This window comes from Peromyscus eremicus, chromosome X (assembly GCF_949786415.1).
Source record: "Peromyscus eremicus chromosome X, PerEre_H2_v1, whole genome shotgun sequence".
Taxonomy (NCBI): domain Eukaryota; kingdom Metazoa; phylum Chordata; class Mammalia; order Rodentia; family Cricetidae; genus Peromyscus; species Peromyscus eremicus.
In genome coordinates this window covers 113,857,194-113,883,703 of record NC_081439.1, presented here as the reverse complement: position 1 = coordinate 113,883,703, position 26,510 = coordinate 113,857,194, and the positions used below count along the sequence as shown (strand labels likewise).

Sequence of the window (26,510 nt, the reverse complement as noted above, 5' to 3'; positions counted from 1 at the left end):
AGGAGACAAGGAAATTATTTTGCCAAATTTAAAAAAAGATTTATTTTATGTGTGTGTGTGTGTGTGTGTGTGTGTGTGTGTGTGTGTGTGTGTGTGAGAGAGAGAGAGAGAGAGAGAGAGAGAGAGAGAGAGAGAGAGAGAGAGAGAGAGAGAGAAAGAGTTTGTATGAGTGTGTGCATGTGCCAAGAGGACATTGGACTTCATGGAGCTGAAGTTACAGGTAAGTGAGCCACCAGACTTGGTTGGTGGAAACTGAACTCCTGCTCTTTGCAAGAGCAGCGAATGCTCTTAATCACTAAGCCATTTCTTCAGCTTCTATTTTTCCTAAAATAAAAGTACTTATTTTTAATTGTGTGTATGTGTGTCTATGCTACATCCCTGTGGATTCCCCATGAGACGAGGGTGTGGAGTACTCTGGAGCTGGAGTTAAAGGACGTGGTGAAGCTGCTTGAGATGGATACTGAGAAGCCAACTCGGGTCTTCTGGAAGAGAAGCAAGTGCTCTCAGTCACTCAGCTATCTCTCTAGCTCTATTTTGCTGTATTTTCAAATTAATTGATAATTATTATATTTCCCATACTTTGTAGCATTGGATGGTTGAAATGATGCAGTATCTTAGAAGGGATTTTCAGTGCTGAAAATGAGATGATTTAATATTTTTGCAGTTGTTATAATGCCGCATAGCATGTAGTTAGTGCCATATAGGTGTTTTTTAAACAATTCCAGCTCTCATATGCATCATATTATGATTGTTAGAATCTCCATAAGCCTTGGGAAGAAAACGAATCTTTTATTTTTGCCTGGTGCAGTTAAAACAGGTGATCTGAAAAAGAAATCAGACCTTGGTAGACAGAAAACCAACAAAACCGAGGGATTTAATAAATGAGTAAGGGAGGCTTAAGAGATGGCTCAGAAGTTAAGGGTCTTGCTGCTGTTACAGAGAACCAGAGTTCCAAACCCAGCAGCTCACAATCACCTTCTACTGCAGCTCCAGGGGATCCAGCACCCTCTCTGACCTCCTCGCGAGTGAATGCAGGCATGCACATGCATATTAGAGAAATGACTGGGGATCACAGAGGTCAGAGTACAAATTTGGAGTGAAATAATGTGAAAATCCCTTTCTCTTGAATATTACTCTAAAAACTGATACTCCAGTCTCCAAACGATTGGCTCTTTTCGAAATACGGCGCCAGGGTTCCCGGACCAATGCCACGCAGGAAGATTTCGGGCCCCCCTGGAAACGCCCCTCCCTTTTGAAGGCGGGTTGCCGGGCGAGGCTCTTACGCATGCGCCTTGCCCGCAGGCCCATTGGAGCAGCTGCCAGGCGCATGCGCAACGCCCAATGGGCGACAAGATGCGGAAGAACTGGCCCCGTGGAGGCTCCCATTTCTGAAGCGTGGGAGGCAAAAGAGGCGGCAGATTGTAGAATTCAGTTTGAGCTCCAGCGGGTCCGCAGGTTATTAGAACCAATAAGAGGGAGAAGCTGCGCTGCGGTGGCGCAGAGAGCCGACCTCTTTTCCGAGTCTTGCGGGCGGGCGGGGGCCAGGGAGCGAAAAGGCGCCATCCCTGCGCTGAGGGGCCCTGGGGGCCGGGTCCCGGAGCATGGCGGACTGGACCGAGACCCTGAGCATGTGGAGGTGGAGCTGCCGAGGCCGCCTGGCCAGCTGTCAAGTCCTTATTGCTAGCGCTGCAAAGGCAGCCACAGCAACTGTAGCCGAGCCGCGCTTGCGGTCTTAGGCGGGAAAAATGACAGCATGAGTTCTGCCACTGCCTAGTTTCCTCCCTTTTCTTTTCCTTCTGTGCTTCCCTCTTCCACACATCCCCTCCTCCTCCTTTCCCATCCCTGTGCTCCTCTTCCCTGACCTTTGTCCTCTTTTCCCACTTCTGTCCTCTTCCATTTATCCTATGCACTGCATTTCCATCTATCCTTTATCAACCTCTGTGCCTTTTTCCTTCTCCCGCCTTTGTCTTTCCTCCATCCTTTTTTTTTCATCCTGTCCCCCTCCCAACACAAGCTCTCCATCCTCCTCCGCCACCCACCCACCCCCACATCCTGCCTCATCTGCATCCTCCTCTCCCACTTTTCTCCGCCCTCGCGCCCAAGCCTCCGCCCATTAGCCCCCGCCCCCAGCTGCCAGTCCCCAGCAGCTCAGTCCTGCAGTGAGTCCATAGCAAAGCACCAAGAGGTGAGCACTGCTGGCTGTGCCTACTAGTAAGTCTCCGAATGGCCCAGGAGAAAATGGAGCTGGATTTTGAGGCTGACACATCCGATGGGGGCACCCTGAGACGGTCCAACAGTGCTCCCCTGATCCATGTGCTCAGGTGAGCTGGACTGGGGAGGACGGAGTGTGGGGTTCAGAGGTTTGTCCCTGGGCAAGAAGTCTTCCTTCCCGAAAGTGCCAGTTCGAGTTCATCTGGACTCCGAACTGAGGGGTTGAGGTCTTATTCTCTTCACAGTGACTTGGCTCCCTAGATGGAGGGAAAGTTTGACCTCACACTCTGGCTACGTCTGAGAAAAGGGCCCTCTCTACCTGGGGGCCGTGTTGTCCAGTTCTTAAAAAGAATGTAGAAACCTTCTGGCTCTGCTGACAGGTTGCTTTTCCTGGCTAATTTCCATCAGGGCAAGTCAAGCTGAACCCCCTGAATTAGGCTTGTAACTTGACACCTGACTCTAAGAGCTGCTGTTTCTATGCCGAGTTTAGGAACCCTGGCATTAACAGAGGTTTGCTTTAAGAAATCATAGTTTATCTAATAACTTGGGATTACATGGGGCGCTCATATCTTATTAAGTGATTTGGATTTATTACAGTGTTTTCAGTTTTTTAAGCTGCTTGAAATGTGTTCCAGTGACTAAAAGAAAAAAAAAAAAAGAGATGGTTTGTAACTTAGGTCAGTAAACCACAGGTTTGAGAAAATAATGGGGAAAAAAATCACTCCTTTAATTTTAGTGGCAGGATGTTGTCTTTTCAGTAAACAAGACACCAAGAAGTTTAAAGTAAAATCTTGTGGTAATGAGGGCTGGTTGGCGCACCTAATGAGCCTATCACATTTCCCTTTTGTAAGCAGACGATTCATCTGAAGAAAATTTTGAGACCCCCGCATAGAGGGCATTAATACAGTACAGAGGAGTAATATTAGCCCAAAACATTTTTTTTCAAGCACAGCCGAAGGCTTGATAATGCTTTGCCACCAATTGAACTGATTATAACGTCTGTATTTTGCGGAGGGGCAAGTATTTTTTCCCTAGATTTAAGTATGATTTTGAAACTGGGGGAATGATGAGGTGACTGTTGCATTTCTGATGTTGTCCTTGGCATTACCAAGTAATTTTTGGATATTTAAGAGGAAATTGTCTCTTTGTCTCATCCTCCACCCTACCTTCTCTCTCCTTGTCTTGTAAAAGTCTGGTAAGCAAGCAATTGCTGGGGCCTTGGGCTGTCCCACTGACCTGCATTTAGACAATTCAAGAAAAAAGTGCCACTGTTTTGTGAATCACAGTTTAAGTAATTACTTGAAAGATAGCATGATGTGACAGAGAAGGGGCGAAGAGTCCAGGCCTGGTTTCAATTGTCACCAGCTAGCTGAACTGAGTGAGTTATTTAACCTTTTCACGTCTGCTTTCTCATTTAAAAACGGGGATGGCTGAAATAGGTATTGTCAGTGGTCTCTTGGAGCCCAGAACAGTTCAGGTTTGAAAATCCTTGTATTCCTATCACGGGCAGAACAGACTGCTAGGCACTTCAGGGATATCATACAAAGACCAATAAAGCACCTCTCCGGAGAGACTTAATAACCATTTACACTTATTTTCTATTTCATTCCTTTTCTCTTTTCTGCTTTTTTTGTGATGCTGGGGAACCTCTTTTTTCATACAAGGTAAAATGTGAGCTCTGTATGTAGCTGTTTAGCAGTGCCTGTCAACATGTACGAGGCTATGACTTCATCCACAGGAACATACAGACATACAAATGTACTGGTATGGTAGTGTGGCTCAGGGTAGAGCTTTTGATGGGGATATGCAAGGTTCTTGATTCCATCTCTAGCTCTTCAAACAAAAATAAAAAGAAAGTTTACCCAACTGTGGTGGTATATGCTTGAACCCAGGAGTTCAAAACCAGCATGGACAACATAGCAACACCATGTCTTTAAAAAGCAAGGTGCGCACTCCGGAGGCAGAGGCAGGCGGATCTCTGTGAGTTCGAGGCCAGCCTGGGCTACAGAGGGAGTTCCAGGAAAGGCACAAAGCTACATGGAGAAACCCTGTCTCGAAAGACCAAAAAAAAAAAAAAAAAAGCAAGGCGCTGTCTCAGGAAGCTTGTATCTCCCAGTTTCTTTGAGTTTGAAGTAGAGGATGGTTACATTATGTTTGTGGAATGAGGAGAATTCCGTGCTGTGCCTTCACGGAAGCAAGGCTTTTGAGATAGGTGTGGAAGGAGAGGAAGGATTTTGACAGATGATGGTAGGGCGTGTGAGGTCAAAGGGGAAACATGAACAAAGAGAAAAAAATGCAAATCTCTTTAGTTATATCTGTTCACTTGGACATCAGGATTCAGCGGTAGACCGGGAGAACGGGTGCTTGGGGCAGACGTGTTGATGAGACTTCTTTCAGTCTTAAGACCGCGCTCCCTAGCTCTTCTCAGGCGGTAGGTGACACATGCAAAGCAGTAAGTAGTCCTCATGGTTCTCTGGGGTAAAGAGCTGAGCTGCTCACATCCGACAGGAACTGGTTTGGGGGTGTAGTTCTGACCTGAAGCAGCTGGAATGAACCAGTCTGGAGCTCCGCCCTAGTCCTCTCAGAGCTGTCCCCCCAACCACTGAGGAGATAAGTGTCTAGCGAAAGCAGAGGCCGAAGCACTCCAGCCTGGCCCTGCCAAGAGGACGGACGGTAAGGAGGTCCTCGTCTGTAGAAAATGATGAGCCATTGAAGAGTTCATTGTTAATTACAGATTGGAGGCCGTTGAGCTCAGTTGACAGATAGCTTCCTTTAGAAGACATTAATCCTTTTATTTTTTACTTTTCAGTGACCTTTCACAGGTTTTTGAGCCGTATCCACTTAGAACTCGGAGGAACAGTGCGACAATTATGAGCCATCATAGCTTGGTAAGTATCAGAGTAAGTATCTGCAGTGATTTAGATTGGAGGAGATACTTTCAAATATAGCTCTTTCTGGGAAATTATGTGCTGTGCATAATTTTTAAAAAAAAAAAGACTTATTTTACCCATCTTTTCTACTGTTTTTGCCACCGCCATTCAGCTTTTGGTACACACACACATACACACACACACACACACACACGCACACAAACACACACACACACACACAGGGGTGGGGGGACTTAAAAATTGCCTTCCTTGCTGTAGGACTTTGTATTTGTGAAAATCATCCCTTGTTATTTATTTCTACTTGCGTCACAGTTGTGAGGTAAATCAGGAGTAACTTCCAAATATAGCTGAGAACCGTGGTCTTTATTTGTGCTAGGATATAAAAAAAATCACTTAAATGGTGGCAGAGTGTTTCTGACACTCATCTGTCAGCTAACACTGGTTGTCTAAAATAAAGACCCCTGGAAACTACATGTTTATATTCCCAGAAGAGTGGATGAGTGTGTATCTTCTCTGTAGCCAGAGCTGTTGGGAATCACTGTATTAGATGGCTGCTCTGGGGAAATTATGAAGAGGTTTTTATATAGTAGCACTTCACATGCAGAGCTCACTCACTCGGCAGCTTTAGACATCTGAGATGTAAGCACACGGACCTCTAAATGGCTGAACTAGATTTCCATAGTCTGTGCACAAAGGTTCATCCATTTATTTATAGGACAGCCTCTCTGACCCCTGAATCATCTAAAATTTATACACAATTATAATAAGCTTCCAACTCAGTGGTGTGTTAGAGGCAGCAAATCAGAAGAGGTACATGTGGGTTAAAGGTCTGCTAATACTTGCCAGCAGAGAGGAGAGGGAAAAGCAGAACAGCAGGCAGGATTTTCCCCTCCCAATAGTTTGTGGTTTGGCACAAGGGCTAAGAGCCTGTTGATAGTCCCGAGGGTGTCACTAGTCTAGAAACATATGGCAATGTTCTAGAGGATCCCTGGTCATTAACCTTCTCTGAATTTCCAGTAACATGTCCACTTGGATTGTATTTTCCATGGTACGAAGTCCTTTCACTCGTTTAGTTCATGTAACAGTCTCCACAAAGTGGAGAAGAGACAAGGCATGAGGGGTTTGTCTCAGGTATGAGCAGCAGCAGCTGACTCCAACACAAGTGACTTGCTTAGGATCACACAGCAGAAAGTGGCTGGGCTGGCACTAGACTAGAGATCTTCCAGTGCCGTTCTGTTTGGTTTAAACGGTCTGAGAAAGGGGGCATTCTAACACATTTTAGAAAGATTTCCACTGAACTGGCTAAAAATACTTAAAGAGGGGATGCTAGCTATCTAGAGGTTTGATTCGCTTCACCTACTTCCCTGACGGCACTTGAAAATATAACTACTTATTTTTGTTGGGTATATGAAAAATGTTCTTACGTGTTATACAGCTGTGCTCCTGATAAGAGAAGCATAGCAAAGACGGGGAAAACGAATTGGCCTCTCTACACTTCACTTAGCTCTTTTATAAGAGGTGAAGATTCTTATCCACTCTGGTCTAGGCTCATCTGTCCTTACTCCCCGTCCTTTGCTCTGGCTGCCTCATTTTCTAAAGGGCCATGGTAATTCACTGATCCTTATGCTGCCCACCAACCCCATCCTCCTCCTTTCTCGCGTTTTTGCTCCTTCAAAACCTATTTTAATCCTTATATCTCCTTTGTACATGTTCCCACACCATCATGATATTAATGACACTCTGTACTAATATTACAGCACACTGTATAAATCTTAATGTGCTCTTCCGTGTCCCATAGTAACAGGCAAAGAGTAAAATGCTGGCAAATGAAATGGAAAGGATGAGATGGTAAAAAGACAAGCAGAGAGGACGTAGGACCTCCATAATTTGCCGACTGATTAGATATATGTGAATCATCTAAAATTTATACACAATTATAGTAAGCTTCCAACTCAGTGGTGAGTTAGAGGCAGCAAATCAGAAGGGGTATGTGTGGGTTAAAGGTCTGCGAGTAGTTGCTAGCAGTTGATTTGGAGGCCAAATTACATTCCTTCAAAATAATCATAGTCCTGTCACAATGTAAGATAGAATTCAAACAGATGGATTTTACAGGATTGTAACAGTCATAATGTAAATAATTACTATTTTCCATAAGAAATACAAATGAATGTGTAATAGTATAAAACCAAACATGACAATTATTCTGCTTAAGCAGCCTTATGCTATTACAACTTTTTAAAATAACAATTCTGGGAGAAGGAGGACTCCAACTGACTGAAATTGTGTTTCATTGTGACCAGGGGAGTGGTGTTGCTTTGATTACAAGGAGAGAAGTTGAAAAGATGGGAAGGTTGAAAGGAAAGATGAATTCTCTCAGGGGGCTGAGGTACCACTGATTCCATGCTGTTCTCCAACGCCATATTGTAAAGCTTTTTTATTCTTTGGTCTCTGTTAACTTCCTGATTTACCACTGTTCACTTCCAGCCAAAGACACTTCTCATTTCACAGCTAAAACAGACCCCTTATCTTTGAATTTTTTAATGATTTATTTATTTTTTTAATATGTGTTTGAGCCTGCATGAATATATGTGCACCATGTGCATTCAGGAGCCCTTGGGAGCCAGAAGAGGGTGTTGGATCTCCTGGAATTGGAGTCACAGACAGACGTGAGCTGCCATGTGGCTTCTGGGAACTGAACCCCGGTCTCTGCAAGAGCAGTAGCTCTTAACCACTGAGCCGTCTCTCCAGCCCTGACGCCTGTCTTTTGTAATACCGGTGTTCTTCTCCTTAAACTGCCTTTGTCTTCACATGTGGTGCTGCTCCCTGGTGGTCAAGATGTTTTCTGACGCCCCTGGCATTTGGTGTAGCTAGTGTCCCCCCTCTCTTACCCCTCAGTCTCCTCCTCTCTAAGTCTTTGACTCCCACCTTTTCCTCACACATACTCTATGGGACATTGACCTTTTCCCCTGTAGGTCTGTCCTTCCTCCCTTTCTCCTCCCTGGCCTTTTTCAAAGAATGATCTAGCCTTGACTGTATCTGGCGCCTTGTCTCCTAATTTCCTGCTAGTTGGTAATCTTGCTGCTTCTACCACAACTCCATTAAAGGCTGTCCTTGAAAATGTCACTAATGCCCACTTAACTGTCTGTGTCAGGGGGCTCATTTCTTATCCCACTTGAGCTCTTTGCTTTCCTTAACACCATTTACTCAGCATCTCCCTAAAGCTCCTAGAAGGGGTTTTTTTTTCCAGCTGATAAATTATTCTTGTTTCTGGTCTAGACATAGTTCTGTTTTTCTCTCTCTCTCTGTTTCAGAGCCACTTTATAGTTTTGTCTAAGATTGAGAAGTTGTATGTTTAATCAGTGTTGCATTGAAATTTCTGACTTCTTCCTCACTGGGGCTCTCCTCATGAGCTCACTCACTACCTTTTGGTCTGCATTAGTTCTCTAGACGACACACGTGTGCTTCCCACATCAGCCTGTTAGAGTAACCCTGTCTTATTTCCTTACCTGGAAGATAATTTTTCAACAAACTCATTAAAAGTTCAGTGGTAAACATGTTGCTTTCATAATACAAAAAAAAAAAAAAAAAGACTTTACAAAGGATTTTACTTGTACAGTTTTTCTTGTTTCAAAGCTTAGAAGAGAAAAATACAGGAGTGGGTAATGGAGGTGTGCCTTTTAAGGGAAAATCATGTTTCAGTGGATAATTTTACTTGAATTAGCTTTTGCCTAAAAAGCCCATTGTTCTACTGCTCACATTAGAATTGGTTTTTGTTGTTGTTGTTGTTGTTGTTGTAATAGCATAAAGCTTCTTAAGCAGAATAATTGTCTTGTTTGATTTGATACACTTGCAAGTTCATTTGTATTTCTTAGAAAATAATAATTATTTACATTACAACTGTTACAATTTTGTAAGATCCACTGGTTTGAATTATATCTTACCTTCTGTGACAAGATTGTGATTATTTTCGAAGGAACATAATTTGGCCTCCAAATCATTTCAGTTTTGTGATATTAAAAGTTGAGGGCTTGAGACCATTGATTGAGTCCTTGCCTGGCATGCGTGAAGCCCTGGGTTCATCCCCAGCACTCCATACACAAGATATTCAAGATATTCAAGAGGTGGAGACAGGAGGATCAGAAATGCAAGGTCATCATCAGCTAGCTAAGCAGTGAGTTCAAAGTCAGCCTGGGCTATATGAAATCCTGTCTAAAGGAGAAGAAAAGATGATGTAAGGAAAACAGCAATTATTTTGAAGGTTAACCTTGCCTTCTTTCATTGATCCTCGCTAGGGTGGGCGGTGTGCTTGCAAGGCAAACACTCTCTCCCTGAAGCTGATCTTCCTTTAACTGTTATGGTTTGTGGTGATAGCATTAGAAATCAAACCTTAGAGATGATTTACAGCATGGAAGCAAAATGTTCTTATTGCCATTTTAAAGTATTTTTGAGAACATTAATCATATAGAAAATGTTATGTTGGGTTTGTTAGCCTATCTTTACTCATTAGTGCATCAGTAATAAAAATTGATATCATTGGCATTTTTTCTTTCCCATTTCACATAGCTTCTTATTTTAGATTAGTGGAATAATGAATACTTCCAAGGCCCAGTCTTTTTTTCCTTAAATTTATACAGTTTTCCATTCATTTGGGAAAAGTGCTAAAGTCAGGGCCTGTCTGGCGACAGATGGTGCTTTGAGGTTGGACACCTGGTATGCTTTCTAAAGACTGCTTGCATTGCCTCTGGTGTATTAATGTTCAGGGGTTTGAAGAGCTGAGTTTCTAAGAATATGAAGAATTATGTAGGAAGAGGTTGTACACTAATTCTGACAGCAACTGATGCTTTGTGATGCACAGAGTACTAGGTGTTTACACTTAACTTACTAGCTCAGGTCAGAAATTTAAGACTAAAATCTTAAAAATTCGTGAGGGTGCCACTCTGGTTGCTGGAAGCATTGCCCTTCTTCTGAGTCTGCCGTGAAATACTGGTAAGGCATGGCTGCCGGTCTCAGAAGGGTAGTTCCGATCCTCTGGGATTATTTCAGCGTTCTTTGAAATAGACACGTGCCTGAAAACTATGGTTATGCACATGTGCTTATCCTTGTAGGAAGAAGGCCTGGACATGATGAACAGAGGAGCGTCCCATGAGAGGTTAGTGCTTAGCAAGGGCAGGGCCTCGCCTACTGTGTCTTGTTTATAAACTCTGATGGCTTGTGTTTCTGTTTTAGGGAAGTCCAAGGAGGAATGCAGATAAGCCAGTCATGGGATGAGAGCCTGAGCCTGGTAAAGTGTCCCCATGTGTGCTGGTTTTATAACTTCCCGGAAGTCTCTGTGTCCGTCAACTGACTTGGGAGTTTCCTTCACAGACCGATAGCCTTCCAGCTTCCAGAATGACTCTTAGTTTTGATCTCTGCTTTACCAGCCGAATGTTTGAATGTGTCCATTTCTACTCTTCAGAATATACTGTAGTAGTTACTGTAGTAGTACTGCGATATGCTGAATGAGGGTAATATTTTATGTTCACAGAGTGATAGTGATTTTGACAAGCCAGAGAAATTATATTCTCCAAAGAGAATTGACTTTACTCCAGTTTCTCCGGCACCTTCCCCAACCAGAGGATTTGAAAAGGTAGGATATTGTCAACAAGATATTAACTGTCTTTTCCACAGCAAGCTGTTTATTCTAAAATATATATACACAATTCAACTTTAAAGTCTCCCCGGACTTGAAGAAGCAATGCAAAGCTATGGTAGCAAACTGGGAAATGTCGTATGTAGGAGGAAGCACTTGCAGGGAACGCTGTCTCTGTCGTATTTCAATAGAACCTTTTGAAAAACAAAAATCAGAACCAAAGAGCACCTTTGGAAACCTGGAGTGCTGTAACTGTTTTAATGGAACATGTACTTTCCCTAGCAGTGCCTTTCACCATCCTCGCAAATGTTTATGAGTAGCAGTGACATGCCATCAAGTCCTCTTCTGAATCCAAGACACTTTTCAGTGTAAGTGAATTGCAGTGTTGAATGTGGGGACCGGAAAGACGGCTGGGTGGGGAAAAGTGCTTGCAAGCATGAGGGTCTGAAATTAGACCCCTGAACCCATGTGTAAAGCTCATCATGGCCACTCACACCTGTAACCTCACTGAGACGTTGAGACAGGAGGATAGCTCAGGCTTGCTTAGCCTAGCTCCAGATTTAGTGAGAGACCTTGTCTCACAGGAATAAGGTGGACTGTGGACTGTGATAGACCATCCTTCTTTGGACTCCAAGAATGTTACCACACAGGCACATAAACAGGCACATGAACTTGCACATGCATGTGCACATACACACATAACATACACACACACAGAGAGGGGGAGAGAGAGAGAGAGAGAGAGAGAGAGAGAGAGAGAGAGAGAGGAGTGTCTGGAGTATTATTCATTACTTTTTTCCTCAAATTAATTTTATTATGGAATTTTTCAGACATACATCAAAATGGTTAGAACTTCATAATGAACAACCATATGCTCATCACTTATATTGAGGCATTAATATTTTGCAAGATTCTGTGTTTGAGATTTAATGTTGATTGATGGATTGAGTGTGATACTGAGGCTTGAACCAAGAGCCTCCTGAATGCTAGACAAACACTATCACTAAGCTATATCCCCAGTGCTTAGTGTTGATTTATATTCAGAGAAAATGTGTGTGTGCGCGCACACACACACACTAGCATACTAATGCCCTTTTTAAAGATAAAAGAGGTTATAGATCAAAATCCAAATACATATTTAGTAAGACACTTTTCTTTAAGCAATTGTGGGTATTTTGCCTTAATACTTTTTAAAAGGCTTAAAATGCCACGTTTTTTCATATCACCACATGCTGACTCAAATCACCCTACCATGTAAGCACTTTGTATTTCTGACTGTATGACTGTCCATGTTACTTATTTGGTGGGCTGCAATGCTGTTAGTCTTTCATCTTGGAAGCACTTCATATCATCCTATTTGTTTATTTGTCAAAGCAGGAGTCGTCAGAGTCCAGGCAAGTGCATTAAGCCCAGTGTTCTTGGTCCTCTTAAGAGAAAAGGTATGTGGTAGCTATGGCTGAGTACTGTGCTACATACTTAAACCTACTAAGAGAGTACATCTTAAATGTTCTTATAACACACCAGAAAAGAGATAAGTAGGCATGGTAATAAATGTATTTGCATATATACCAGATCATGACATTGTACACCTTACTAAATATGTATACCTTCATTTTAATAATATTGGGGGAAATACTGAGTTTAGCCAAGCCTAAATTAGAATTTTTGTCCAAAATGAATTCACAGAATTACTTTTCTCTTTTTCTAAAGAAATGTTAAACATTTTCAACCATGCTCTACGGGTTCTAAGTTACATAAATTTTATAATTCATATCGGAATCATATTCTTATATTCATATTATAAATATATATTCCCAAAATAATTACCTTTCAATGATGAGGCAGGGATATCTCCGTGAGTTTGAGGCCAGCCTGGTCTACAAAGTGAGTTCCAGGACAGCCAGGGCATAGAGAAACCCTGTCTCAAAAAAACAAAACAAAACAAAACAAAAAGGCAATTCAAAATTGATCAAAGACCTTAGTATAAAACCTGAAACACTAGAATTGCTAAAGGAAAACACTTTAAGCTACAGGCATAAGCAGATGTCATTTTAAAGAAGAGTTTTAACAATTGCCTTAAGAAAAAAGCAATGCAGGGTCTGGACAGATGGTTCAGTGGTTGTTATAAAGGACCTGAGTTCTGTGCCCAGCACCCACATTAGGTGCCTTATAGCCATGCAACTCCGTGTCCAGGGAATCTGACGCCTCTGGCTTCCCAAAGGCTCCTCCACTCATATGCACATACCAACAGAAATGCAAACACACACACAATTAAAAATGATAAAAATAAATCTTTAAAAACTAAAAAAGAGCAGTTCCGCCAAGGGTGATGGTTTATGACTGTAATCCTAGCACTTGGAAGGCTAAGACCATAGAACTACCAGGGCCAGCCTGTAGTATAGAGTGAAACTGTCTCAAGAAACAGAAATAGATAGATAGATAGATAGATAGATAGATAGATAGATAGATAGATAGATAGATAGATAGATGGATGGATAGATAGATGAGTGAGTAAATAAGTAAGCACATAAATAAATAAATAAATAAACAAACAAACAAATAAATAAATAAATAAATAGGGGCTAAAGAGATGGCTAAGTGATTGGGACCAAATACTGCTCTTGAAGAGGACCTGGGTTCAGTTCCAAGCACGCACATTTCCGGGGGATCTGATACCTTCTTCTGGCCTTTGCAGGCACCAGGCATGCATGGGTGCACATGTATATATGTAGTCAAAACACTCATACACATAAAAGTAAGTAAATCTTTAAAAAAAAACCCGCAAAAACAAATAAAGCAATTCAGATCACCTTCAGGACCAAGAAACTAATACTAGGAAAATGGCTTTGGTGAAATCTTTCCAGCCCTAGCCTCACACACAAAATCAGAGGTGTTATATTTGATACAACTTAGACTTAAGGATAGCTAGGTATGGTGACACACAACTGGGCAATCACAACGCTTGGGTAGTGGAGATAGCAGGCCGAGTCAGTTCAGCTTCAGCAGGCTGTTCAAAAGTATCCAGCAGGACTGAGCATGTAACACGAGTGGGAGAGTACTTGCCTGACATGTATGAAGCCCTCAGTTTGCTCTACTGGGGCATAAACAGTTTGGTGGTAAATGCCTGTAATCACTGTACTTGGCAGGTAGAGGCAGGGGGATCAGGAGGGATCAAGGTCATTCTCTGCTACTTGGGGAGTTCAAAACCAGAAGTCAGAGGCAGGAGGATCACTATAAGTTTGGAGCCAGGCTGGGTTACACAATGAGTTCTAAACTACCCAGGACTGCCCAGAGTTGTAGCCACTGGTAGTTTGCCCATACTCCAGTGGATGGCCCCAAACCCGTGCACATATGAACTACACTAACTGGACTTAGTAGGTTATAAACCAAATCAGGAAGATACGAAGTTGGAGTGGGGACATGGTGGGTAGAGGACCCAGGGAGTATAGGAGGGGGGAATTGATGATGAATATGATCAATTTAATTGTTTACATATATGAAATTATAAAAAAATTAAAGATGATATGCTTTGGAAAGTAGATCCTGATATAGTAATAATATTCATATTTAGTAAATCAAGTCCCTTTATTTAATCTTTCAAAGAATCATTTATAACCTTAGGAATGTTCTCAAGAGTATTAGATGAAAGTACACTTTAAACTAAAGTTATTATTATTGTTATTATTAAAGTAAAATCTGTTCAGAAACTTAATGAAATTGTGTTTGTCTAGTAGCTATTCCAAAATCTACCAGTAGGTGGAGGAATTCCTTGCTAGAGTTGAAAACCCTATATAGTTTCAAAGCTTCACTGAACAAAGTAAATGAGAAATGTAACTTTGGTGAGTTTCAATAACTTTCACAACAGCTCCAGAAGAAAAAGTAATACTACTTAATTCACAGTAGGGAAAAGGAAGTTTACATGTGTTCTTGTTGTATCTTTTTCTGTCATAAGTAGTTCATACAATTTTAAGTTCAGTTCCATGGTTCTACTGAGTTATAGCTAGGCTCCTGAATTCAATAGGTTTGATTTTTGCTAGTTTCTCTGCTTGTTTGAGACAGGGTTTCACTCTGTAGTACAGGCTGCTGTGGCATTCTGGGGAGCCCAGTTGGTCTCAAGCCTGGGGGTTATGTTCCTGCCTCTACCTCACAAATGCTGGGATTGCAGACATGTTCACCACATTTATCTTAAATTGTCTTTTCCATTCTATTTTCGAGCTCAGATAAAGACCATCAGCTCCAAGGAATATGCACAGTTAAAATAAAAACAGAGCTCAGGGCAGGGGAGAAGAGACAAACAACCCATACTAGTTAGTGGTAAAATGTTAAGCATGATTCCCATTGGTGCCATGTTTTATGATTACAAGTTCAGTGAAAATCTACAGGGTTGAGTAAAACAGTACAGTTCCAAGTCTGTGAACCGAGTTACTGTTACTGCTTTCGGATGTACTTTCAGCTGTATTTTTATATTTAGTATATCATCTACCTCAACCTCTATTTCCACACTATCAGAAAATACATTTTGCTGCTGTCTCAAGATGTGTTAAGATATTAAAAGATATATAATAAGTAATCTTTGCTAGCCATAAAATAGCCACTGTGAGCTTTAACTATTTGGGAATACCTGCTTTATTTCCACATTTGGTAAGCTTTGATTCAGGCTGTCTGATAAAATCAGTGTTCACTTTTATGAGAGAGAGACAGAGAGACAGAGAGAGAAAGTAACATGCTAAACATAATGCATGAAAAATTTAAAGCTATTACTTTTTTGGTCAAGGTATAAAAAAGCGTATTTCTTTATATTCAAGCACATAAGAAGGTCACTGTTTTAAGGGGAGGTATTTTGAGAGAAACTCTTACATAGTGTAGGCTGACCTGGAAGTAGCTGTGTAGCCCAGGCTTGAACTCTTGTTCTTCCTGCCTTCTGGAGCCCTAGACTCCTGGCACATGTGGGCACTTTTATGTAAGAGCTTGGAATACTCTGAGCTTTGGCTAAACAAATATCCCCTCATTTCAGCAGTGGCCCTGTGTTTGTCAAACTGTTTTATGTAGCTGCGTTTCTTGTGTTGTAGGGGAGATGGAGACAGAAAGCCAGCCCAAGAGAATCTTCCAAGGCACCACCAGCATGCTGTCTGCAGATGCACCGCAACTGTCTGATCTCAGTTCATGGTAAAAATGAAATGAAAAAACAAAAAACTATTCGGGTATGACTCACGTTAAAAAGAACCACATTGAAAGAATATTGAGATAATATAAAATGTAATGCACGCTCACATAGGGCAAGTCTTCACAGAGGTGGAGATGTTTTTGAATGACCAGGTCCTCTGAAAGCCCCAAGTACTTCTTTGGAAGTATGTGTATCCTTTTTGCACATTTATTTTTTTCTCAGCCTGTTAGGTCAGACTTTCTCAATAGATAGGGATGGGATAGTACTGTGTAGTGTCATCAGCTGACTGGTGGGAAAAAGCCTGTGGGTTGCTGTAGAGAAAATGCATAGTAATTATCACTGCTCTGCTTGCATTTCATGTTCCATGCTTTTGACTTCTGAGAGATGGCTACATTCTCTTAGCTATGTGTATCACTAGGACAAAATCCTTGGCATGAGCAAGGGGAGGAGGATTTCATTCAGCTCATGGTTTCAGAAGGTCCAGTCTGTAGTTCTCAGGCTCTCTTGATTCTGGGCCTGTGCTGATGCAGGTCATCATGGCAGTGGGAATATCTGTCAGGGGCTACTGCCCTCATGGAAGCCAGGAAGCAGAGAGAAAAGAAGGGACTAGGGATAAGTATGACTTTCATGTTCATGCTCCCAGTACCTTCCTTGCTTCAGGTGGGTTCCTCCTCCTAAAGTTTCTGCCACCACCCAAAATAGTGCCACTACCCAGGTGACCAAGCCTTCAACACGAGCTGGTAGGCGACATTTCATATTCAAATCATTATACCTGTGATATTTGCTAGGTAATGGGATCTATTGTGATAAAATCTTTTCAGAAAATTTATAGTAGTCAATCACAATGCTAATTAAGATTGCAGTTTCTCATTACATTTTGAAACATAGTCGAACTATATAGTGCAGGCTCACCTCAAGCTCACTCTGTAATCCAGACTGACCTAGAACTTACATCCCTCCTGCTTAAGCCTCCTGAGCACTGGGACCATGGGCATGTACCATCAACCCCCACTTAAATGTGCAGTTTTTTTTTTATAGTAGTAGTTACTAATTCTTACGATCCAGACCACATGACTGATAATCTTTCTCATTCTAGTTTAGGTCTGTAACATAAGGGTTTTCCGTGTTTTATGAGCGAATTGACTTCTTTTCCTATTCTTGAAGTTGAGCAATTGGATGCTGACAGACATCTGGGAGGAAGGCGTAGTAGCAGTTCCTAGATAATATTTTGAACTCTTTCAGGATATTCCCGTCAACTTGCTAAGTACCCGTATTCTATATACAATTGTGTAACACCTTGTAGAACTTTTCGATCCCTGGGTTTTTTTTTTTTTTTTTTTTTTGGTTTTTCGAGACAGGGTTTCTCTGTGTAGCTTTGCGCCTTTCCTGGGACTCACTCGGTAGCCCAGGCTGGCCTCGAACTCACAGAGATCCGCCTGGCTCTGCCTCCCGAGTGCTGGGATTAAAGGCGTGCGCCACCACCGCCCGGCTGATCCCTGGGTTTTATAGCTGAGAGTCCTTTTATAAAAAACTCACAAGGGCATTCACTTTAAAAATAGAATAAAATGGAACCCTCTAAATGGAAAAAATATAAAAGCCACTCACTGCTCTAAGGGTTGACAATTTCTTCTTCCCAGATTGCATGTGTATCATTTTATTTAAGATAACTTGCACTTCTGGGTGAGCAAGTCCTAGCTTATTGTCATTCATGAGGCTTGCTGACTGGTACTGTTGGAATGCCTTTTAGATTGGTCCTTTTTGTATCTTCCACTGTCTCTGTGTATCCTTGGTAGCTCAATTGCTAATTTTGGTACAGTGTGTCTCCCCAGGTATGTAGAGATTGCAAAGAGTAATTCATGAAGCTTGTCAAGAGGACTAGTGGATGAAACTATATACCTTGTGCACACTGCATGTGGCTCTTTTGGTAAAGTGTGAATATAGGCACATGACTATAAATAGATTTGCTTACCCAGTTATTTATCAAGTGATCCAATGAGGAAAAAGTTCACAACATTTTGCCAAGCAGAAAACAAGGAGAATGAGGAGCTGGGTGTGTAGCTCAGTGGTAGAGAGCATGTTTAGCTTGTACAAGGCTCTGTGTTCCACCTCCAGCATGGCAAAAAAAATGCATGGTGAGATTTATAAATATTTATATTTTTTGTCTTTTTCTTTTTACATTGCCACAAAATACCAAAAGACATTCACACAAATTAGAAAGCAAGGATAGGGAGCAGGTTGTGGTAGCACATTCCTGTAATCCTAGCACAATGAAGCCTGAGGCAGATTGCCATGGTGGAGGCCAGCCTAGGCTACATAGTGAAACAGGTTGGCCTGAACTATATAGTAACGCTGTATCAAGCAAAAGGAAACCAGAAGGAGGTCTAGCCCAGCGATAGAGCACTTCTCTAGCATGCTCGTGGCCCTGGATTTTATCCACAGCAATACCAAAATCCAAACCAAAACAAAAGAAGAAAAAAGGAAACAGCACAGTATTTTTTGTGGTCCCTTTTCTTGTCTGGCACTCATCTTTTACCAGCACAGCCTTAGCTAGCTATGAGTGCTGTAGTGGAACTTGAGTTGCTCTTACAACCCAGGAATGAACCTGTAGTTGCTGTGAGAGTCCTGGAGCCACAGACATTAATGCTAAATGAACCTCAAACTGAATGGATGCTGAGTTAAAAGGATCAAAGAGCCTAGGAGTTTGGGGTCAGTCTGAGCTACAGAGTGAGACCCTTTCCCCCAGAGAGAACAAAGCCAATAACTGGGACAATGGCACTTGCTGTGCAAACATGAGGACCCAAGTTCAGATCTGCAGCACCTACAGAAAAGCCAGGCATGGCCACACATGCCTATAACTTCAGTACTGGGGGTTGAGGGAAGAAACAGGTGCCTCAATGGAGCTTACCAATGAGCTGGCATAGCTAAGAAAACTGGAAGCTCTAGGTTCAGTGAGAGATCCTGTCTCAAAAGAGAAGGCCAAGAGAGACCCAACATCCTCCTCTGGCCTCCTCTGGTCTCTACATGAGCAATGACAGACATAAATATTCATATGCACACACATGCATGCACTACACACACAAGCCTTTCAAAAGGTAGTTAATTAGCCAGGGGTGGGGGGGTGGGGCAGTGGTGGCACATGCCTTTAATCCCAGCACTCGGGAGGCAGAGCCAGGTGGATCTCTGTGAGTTCAAGGCCAGCCTGGTCTGCAGAGTGAGATCCAGGACAGGCACCAAAACTACGTGGAGAAACCCTGTCTCGAAAAAAAAAAAAAGTTACTTATTTAACTTTCAAATAACATTTCTAGATGAATTTCTGGCATCTCAAAGGATCTTAAAGCTTGAAATTGTGTTAAGATCTGCAGGACACATTATATACTAAGGATGTTGACACTTACGTTTGCAGGGAAGAATTTTTGTGAGTTACTCTTAATAATGAATCTGGATTCTGCTTTTACAGACACTTCTGTCTCTTAATGCAGTTCCATTGGTCAAAATCATACATCCATATTCTTAGAAGTGGGGCCAGAGATAGGAACCACCTGTGCCCTGATTCCTGTTGCTGAAGGTGGAAAGGAAGCAAACTTTCTTTTGCTACCTGGTAGAGAGTGGCTCAAAGATCTGATAACTAGCAGATATGATCTCATCTTTTTAAACTTTTCTTTTTCCCTGTCCCATCCCACAAAGAGAAGGAAAAGATACATTTTATAGTCCTTAAAGTTTATGTGCTAGCTAATAATCTTTCAAATCTGACATCTTTGAAGTATAAATTAAGTTAGAACACTGATGTGAACCCATTTAGGGTTTGTGTCCATTTGAGCACACATTTTATTTCCTTTTTTCCCCTAAAAAGGATCTCTGTGAGTTCGAGGCCAGCCTGGACTACCAAGTGAGTTCCAGGAAAGGCGCAAAGCTACACAGAGAAACCCTGTCTCAAAAAACCAAAAAAAAAAAAAAAAATCCTGAAATCACTGTCAACAGAATGTGGGGACCATTGCCACTACAAAGCTGGAATTATATCATTTTACATTTAGTATGTGTGAACATCAAGAGTTTGAGTGTAATTCAGAAGTCTGCCTTAGTCGGTACTTCAGTTCTTTGGTTGGTTGGTTTTTGTTTTTCATAGTAAGAACTTCCCTTCTGTGCTGTGGGATGCTGCCCTTCTGTTCCTTATCCGGCTGGGATAGGACTGTACGTGTCTGCAGCACTGCAAAGCAAACAAAGATACTTTCAGGGTCCCTAGCCTAGAGAGAAGATGAAGTGAATACCTGTTTGCCTGTAAAAGTGCGTCAGTGTTTAATGTGATGGTTAATTTGAATAGTTTGACTTAGATTTATAGTTTGCGTCTTCTCATTATATAGTCCAGACTGGCCTAAAATTCAGTATGTATCCCAGTGTAGCCTCATGAGTTCTGGGTCTACAGACATGTGCTATCACACTTTAGCCATCATTATTATTTTTAATGTTTTTCTTTTGCTTTTTGAGGCAGAATTTTTATTCTGTATCCAAAGCTAGCCTTAAACTCATGATGTAGCCAAGGATGACCTTGAACTCCTGATGCTCCTGCTTCTGCCTCTGAAATTCTGGGATTACAGGCATGTGTCACCATGCCTAGAGGATTTTTCTATAATTGTTTATTTGCTTGTGTGAGGGCATGCACATGTGGAGATCAGAGGACAACTTTCAGGAGTTGGTTCTGTTCTTTGAACTCAGGTCATCAGGCTTGGCAGCAAGTGCCCTTACCCACTGAGCCGTATCAGCAGTCCCCCTAGCTTATTTTTAATATATATGTATATAAGAGTGGCATGTGTGCATCATTTAACTTTCAATTCAGATAGTCCTGTGTCCCATTTCAGTTACCTTTGCTTTCCTATGATTGTCTGCCTTCTGGTCTCCACTTACCATTAGCACTCTCATCAGATGTTATACGAGAAAATAAGAACTCAAACTGGACCATACTCTGTTGCTTTTAGAAGCCCTGGTATAAGATGTGATGGTGATCAATAAAAATGACTTTCACACAGTAACCTCTGTGGATTATACAGTTACACAAACCCCGTTCTACATACATGGGGTGATATGACATGTGCCCTCTGTGTGATGATGAAGAAGACATTTTGAAATGTTCATTTTTATTTTTTTTCTAATTGGTAATGTCTCTGTCATCTTTTTTCTCATGAGTAATCAACAATGTTTAGAAAACCATTTCACTGCACAGTCTTACTTTGTGTTTTGGAATGACTTCAAGAGTCACCTAAGCAAGCAGGTCTTGTTACAGATGAAATCTTCTAATCCTGGGCTCCCTGTCATTCTGGTGCTTACAATAAAGAATTCTTTATTTATCTTCAGATTATCTGCATGGTGGCCAAATGGTAATCTAAGTCTCTTTCTTCCTGCCAAACGGCCTAGAGCATGCCCCTGTGCTGCCCAGCCAATATGTGCTTTAGGAAAGTCAATTCATTTTAATATTAGTCTAGGCAAAAAGCTGCAGAGGAAAATTCATGTATGTTCCAAAGGCAAATAGAAAGGTCCTTTTGATTTTCCAGTGTCTTGGATTATCTGTGTAACTTTTTTTTCAGTTGTTGAATAATTCATATTTTTGGACCATTTGCCATGTGGTTGAACAAATATCAGAGCCAACTAAGTTTTCCAGACTTCTTCCTTAAAAGTGGTATTATTGATGATGCATTTGACGGCAGTGTGCATAGTGTAGAAGCAATGTGGAATATACTGTTTCCATTTTTCATTTTTGCTTTTCCAAAACCTATTTGTAATCTGTCTCCACCTAAAAACAACCTACAGGCAATAGAAAGAGATGACAGAGGGGACTGTGGTGTAGCTCCAGTGGTAACATGCTTGCCCAGCCGTGTGTGAGGGCCTGGGTCCCATCCCTAAATGGCATTTTTTAAACAAAATAGGAATAGAAAGGTGGGAGAGGAAAAGATGCCCTTCAGAGGGACGGTGGAGGCCTGAGACTTACAAATATACTGTAAACTGCTCTCAGTGGAAACCCATCAGCTCAGAAACTTACAGAAATAATATTAAAGACATAGCATTTCGATTGCCTGCATTAGAACAAAATGGGGTTTTGCAAAGGAGCTAGTGACAGACTAGAACCTGTATTTCCTTGAGTCATAATTCCTTCTCTAATTCTATGTTTTTCTTCCGTTTCCAAAAATAAAAACGTGTCTGTGTAAACTTAAACTGCCGAACTACTCCTGCAGTTTGGCTCTTACTATGTTTTCTGGACTCTATACTGTCTCTGTACTTCTCTGCTTTGAATTCCCAGAAGTGTCCTTGCTTCTTCCTACACCTTCCCGAGTTCATGCCTACTGACCTTTCCCATCAAAATCAAATCTCACCTCTGAGAATCCTTTCACAGTTCCTCCAGGTTAGATCAGGTTACTCATGTGTCAGCCTCTCATAGCACCCCCCCCATTCCTTCCCTTTATTGCTCACATCACAAAGTTTAATTATTGTTTTATGAGCCTGATTATTTAAATCTCTGTCTCCTCCACTACCCTGTATATTCAGTGAGGCTGGGGACCTTGTCTGTTCTTCATACCATTGTCCTTCAAATAGCTACATAGTTTCTGTACTTGGCAGACACTTAGTAAATATTATAATAAGTGATTGAGTAAATTCAAGGCAAATAAAGAGCATAGATCCATGACCCCTGGGAACTGAAGCAAGAAAGGTGGCTTGATGTCAAGCAGAGATTCTCGGTTCCATGTAAAGTATGAAGAAGCCAGGCTTTTGAGGCAGGCCAGATTGATTTCTGGGAACACTGAGCATCTGAGCTGGGTGGAAAATGTATCTCTGGGCTGGCTTATAGAGGTGCTCGGTATCCAAATCAGTTTAAGTGGGAGGATGAGAACAGAGGCCAGTTGTGTGGATTAAAGAGACGTGATGGGGACCATGAGGAGAGAGCGTTTTAGAAGCTTAACTGGGGAATAACTGAAGGATGTGAGAAGAGGAGTCTTACAGATAGCAGGGAGACCTTTGGATCTGAAAGGAAACCGTATTAAGATTTCATAAACTGAGAAGAATAGGAAAGGCATGTAATTAGAGGAGGAAATGATTTTAATATTTGCACTGAAGCCTCTTGGGAGTGGGCAAACAAAATGGTCAGTTTTAGGGCAGTTGAAAAACTGTCCTCAAGGGTAGGAGTAATATGTCTGAAGACACACTTAAGCTAGTTTAAGAAACGATACCTTGATAAACCTCAGTTATTCTTGCTCGAAGGCTCTGGAAAAGTAAGAAGATAAATATGAGGACAGAAATCTTTTAGGCAGAAGGTCAGGAACCGCCCCCCCATCCCAATAACCATGGCATGTCAAGAGGAACGCTTACCATATGTTACATAGTCAGGTGCCTCCAAGGGGATGATCAAGTTATCCAGAATGTTGCGAGTCTTACTTTAGGTTTCCGTGGTTTTATAATTTCATAGGTCCCACAACATAGTCCATTATGCATTTCATTGCTGTGGCCTTTATGCTTCTTATTATTTACCAATGCTGTACTGATGTGTGCGTCCTTGAAATCATGTCATTGCATGTTATGTTGACCCTGATACATGCATTCGCTTATAATTCTTTTTGCTTTGTCCTCAGTTCAGATATTTTGGATGGCAGTAGTATCAGCAGTGGCTTGTCCTCAGACTCACTGGCTACAGGCAGCGCTCCCGCAGAGTCTCCAGTAGCATGCTCCAATTCATGCTCTTCGTTCATCTTGATGGATGATCTCTCACCCAAGTGACTTAACCATTTCTGATTCAGTGTTTTAACTATTTCCCACATAAAACATTCAGTGAGGAATGCAGAGAACTTTGATCCACGATGGGGATTAAAGTTTGGCAGATTGCAACCATTCCGATGCTCCTATTTCTGGGCATCTCTGTCCTCTAAAGTTCAATTTGCAAGCATAGTCACCTTACTAACATCTGTTTGGGCTGATCTCATTTTGCGTTTGATGACTAAATCTCAAATACACAGTTTTGATTGCTTGGGGGATTTTTTTTTCTTAGTGCCTCAAAGAGCACCTACTTTCAAGCATTTAAGGGGGGCACTAATGTGTATCTTCTGATTGTTCTTTCCCCAGCAGTGACATATTAGAGGTGATCAGAAATTCTCTTGCTTGAGAGATTTATAAAAATTCTCTGTTGACTACATACTTTCCCATCTCTTTATTTCACAGTAATATTCAAATTGCTTTGGATTATATCAAACTTTTGTTTTTCTGCATCAGCTTAAAGTACATCATTGTGTTTCCCTTCCCTGTCTGAGCTGCTTCCTTGCCATTTCTCACCGAGGGAAGAAACTCATAGTCGCTTCCATCACTCCCTCATTGCTTCTTTGCTGTTGGAATGTATGCAGTAAAGACTGATGTAGAGTGGAGAATGTAAACGGACTTACAGGATGCCTGCATTAATCACCTCAGATTCTTAGGACTATTGCTACCGCAGTTGCTATTTCTCCCCCCAACCCTGGTGCCCTAAGGAATATATAAAATATTGTTGATATTTCTAGGTGGTGTTACCAAGGAGAAGAAATTCCTGCCTTGACCAGATGTGTGGAGCATCTCCAAATGAACGAATAGTTATTTGCACAAAGCACTGTACAAAGCCAGCGTCCATGAAGCTGTCAGGGTCTCGGCTAGTGTTATGAGGCCTTAGGTGCCTTGGGGTACCTTGCCGTGCTGTAGGGGCGTATATCATAAGGAATGTGGAAATGGAAGCTTTCTGTGTGTCAGTGCTAGTTTGACTTTTCCCTGATCCCTTCTTGTCATTCAGTTTGTTTTGTCCTGTGGTGACTGGTGGGGTTTTTCTTTTTTCTTTTCTTTCTTTCTTTCTTTTTTTTTTGTTACTGTGTTGTGCTAGAGTCGGAACCCAGTTCTTGTTCTTGGTGCCCTATAGAGGGCAGCTGAGTATCTGTAAGGAAGCTGTGAGGCACTGGAAGGGTCAATGCTACTGTGCCCTCTGCTTCCAGCTCTAAGCAGTGTATATGCAGTGTGACGTAACATATGCTCTCATTTTCACAGGAGGAAACTCCTGATTAAATAGTGAAGAAATCCAAGTGTGATCTATTGTGACATTATTACTTATTACACTACGTAGGATCTCTGTGTTGTTAGATTTCTCTTAATATTCAATACAGTGGGTGGACTATTTGTTTAATATTCACATGTACCTGCTAGAATTGTGATATTCTATTCCTAAGTGGATGTAAGAAACAAACAGAAAATGATTGAACTTAAGTCTTTTGAAATCTAAACCCCTTGGAGGTGGTTTGAAGGCATTCACAGACAAGAAATTAGCTTGCTTGCAGCCAAACCTCTCTTCTAACCGTTAAGGAGCATCACTTAGCTTGCCACAGTCATTCTAGACACGGGTCTGCTCTTAAGTTTACATTGTAATCACTCTCATACCGGCTGTTAATGGACGCTTTAGTTCCCTTGTTGCTTTAGCCTGTGAAAAGCTCAGAACCCTTCAAACCTAACCTAAACGTGCTGTTAGAAGAATCGTCCCCTCGTGTGCCATTTTAAAGAAACGTTTCTTTGATGGCACTTGGCATATCCACTCTGTTAATGAACCGTGTTCAAAGGCTTTTGCCTTCATAATCATAAGAAACGGCTTTGTCTTTCAGATTTGTCTGCCCTCCCTCTTCTGTCTTATTTCCTTAAAGGGACACTTTTGAGTTCAAATTTAGAGTCCAAATTTAAGACTATTAAGAAATAATCTTTGAAATGTGATGATATTTCAACATGTTAAAAATTCAGTGGTAAGGTAAAGCTGGAGCAAAAAATTGAAATTCTCCCAATGGTATGATGAGATCAAAGAGGCAGGGGGATTTACTTTCCTGTTTCAAGCCAACTCTTTTATTAATGAACTTAATGAAATGTTTTAAATTTGTCCATTTCATACATGTATACAGTTCGTTCTGATTACTCTCCCTCCCTCCCTCCCGCCCGCCCTTGTCAACCCCCTTCTCCCTACAAACACCTTTCCACAGTCTTTTCCTTTGTAAACTAATCTTTTGTTATTGGTCACCTCTATATTGTTTAAATGGACTAGAAAGCTAAATTTGTGCAGAGATTGTTTGGAAATAAGAGATAGGTAATTTGCTAATTCGCAGAGGAGCTTTGTTGACAGTACCCCTTTATTTTTATATAAAGTCTAATATTTGCAGTGTAGTTATTGTTACAAAGCAAAATTCTTTCTTCCTATTCTCATATTATATCATATATTTTAAGCTTCTATTTGAAAACTAGTACAAGAAATGAAACCATAACAAAATCCTATAGATACTGGTTTTGCTTGAATGACTTATAAATCACTGTTTTATGATAACTGCTTTTGGAATAATAGAAAGTTTTGTGAAATGTTGACCTCGTGTATCTCTTAAGAATGTGAATTTAATAAAGCATATATACATGTATAAAAAGACAATATTTTACAAGTCTGCCTCTTATTCCTGTTGATAATTATTTTCTGTTGCCATATCCCAAGAGCTTGTTCTCTGTTTCTGGGAGTAGGTCAAGTTTTGAGTAAAAGGGTTTTCTGCACACAGAAGAACTAATATATAGCTATAGTCAGGTTCAAGCTGGCTGACCCAGCTGA

The 26,510-nt window shown here is 41.4% G+C and overlaps 1 protein-coding gene across 2 annotated transcripts; it reads left to right on the top strand.

Moving 5' to 3' along the window:
• The first annotated feature begins 1,910 nt into the window (after positions 1-1,910).
• Positions 1,911-25,850, top strand: Pabir2 (PABIR family member 2). 2 transcript variants are annotated; one of them, XM_059250828.1, is made up of 9 exons: positions 1,911-2,321; positions 5,021-5,099; positions 10,208-10,251; positions 10,329-10,383; positions 10,627-10,728; positions 11,017-11,099; positions 12,109-12,170; positions 15,801-15,897; positions 23,506-25,850. In XM_059250828.1, exons 1-9 carry the CDS (start codon positions 2,224-2,226, stop codon positions 23,648-23,650), a joined length of 765 nt encoding a protein of 254 aa, XP_059106811.1. In that variant the 5' UTR covers positions 1,911-2,223; the 3' UTR covers positions 23,651-25,850. The 2 variants fall into 2 exon arrangements, with proteins under 2 accessions (XP_059106811.1, XP_059106810.1); XM_059250827.1 differs by having other exon boundaries at positions 11,014-11,099.
• Positions 25,851-26,510: the final 660 nt, after the last annotated feature.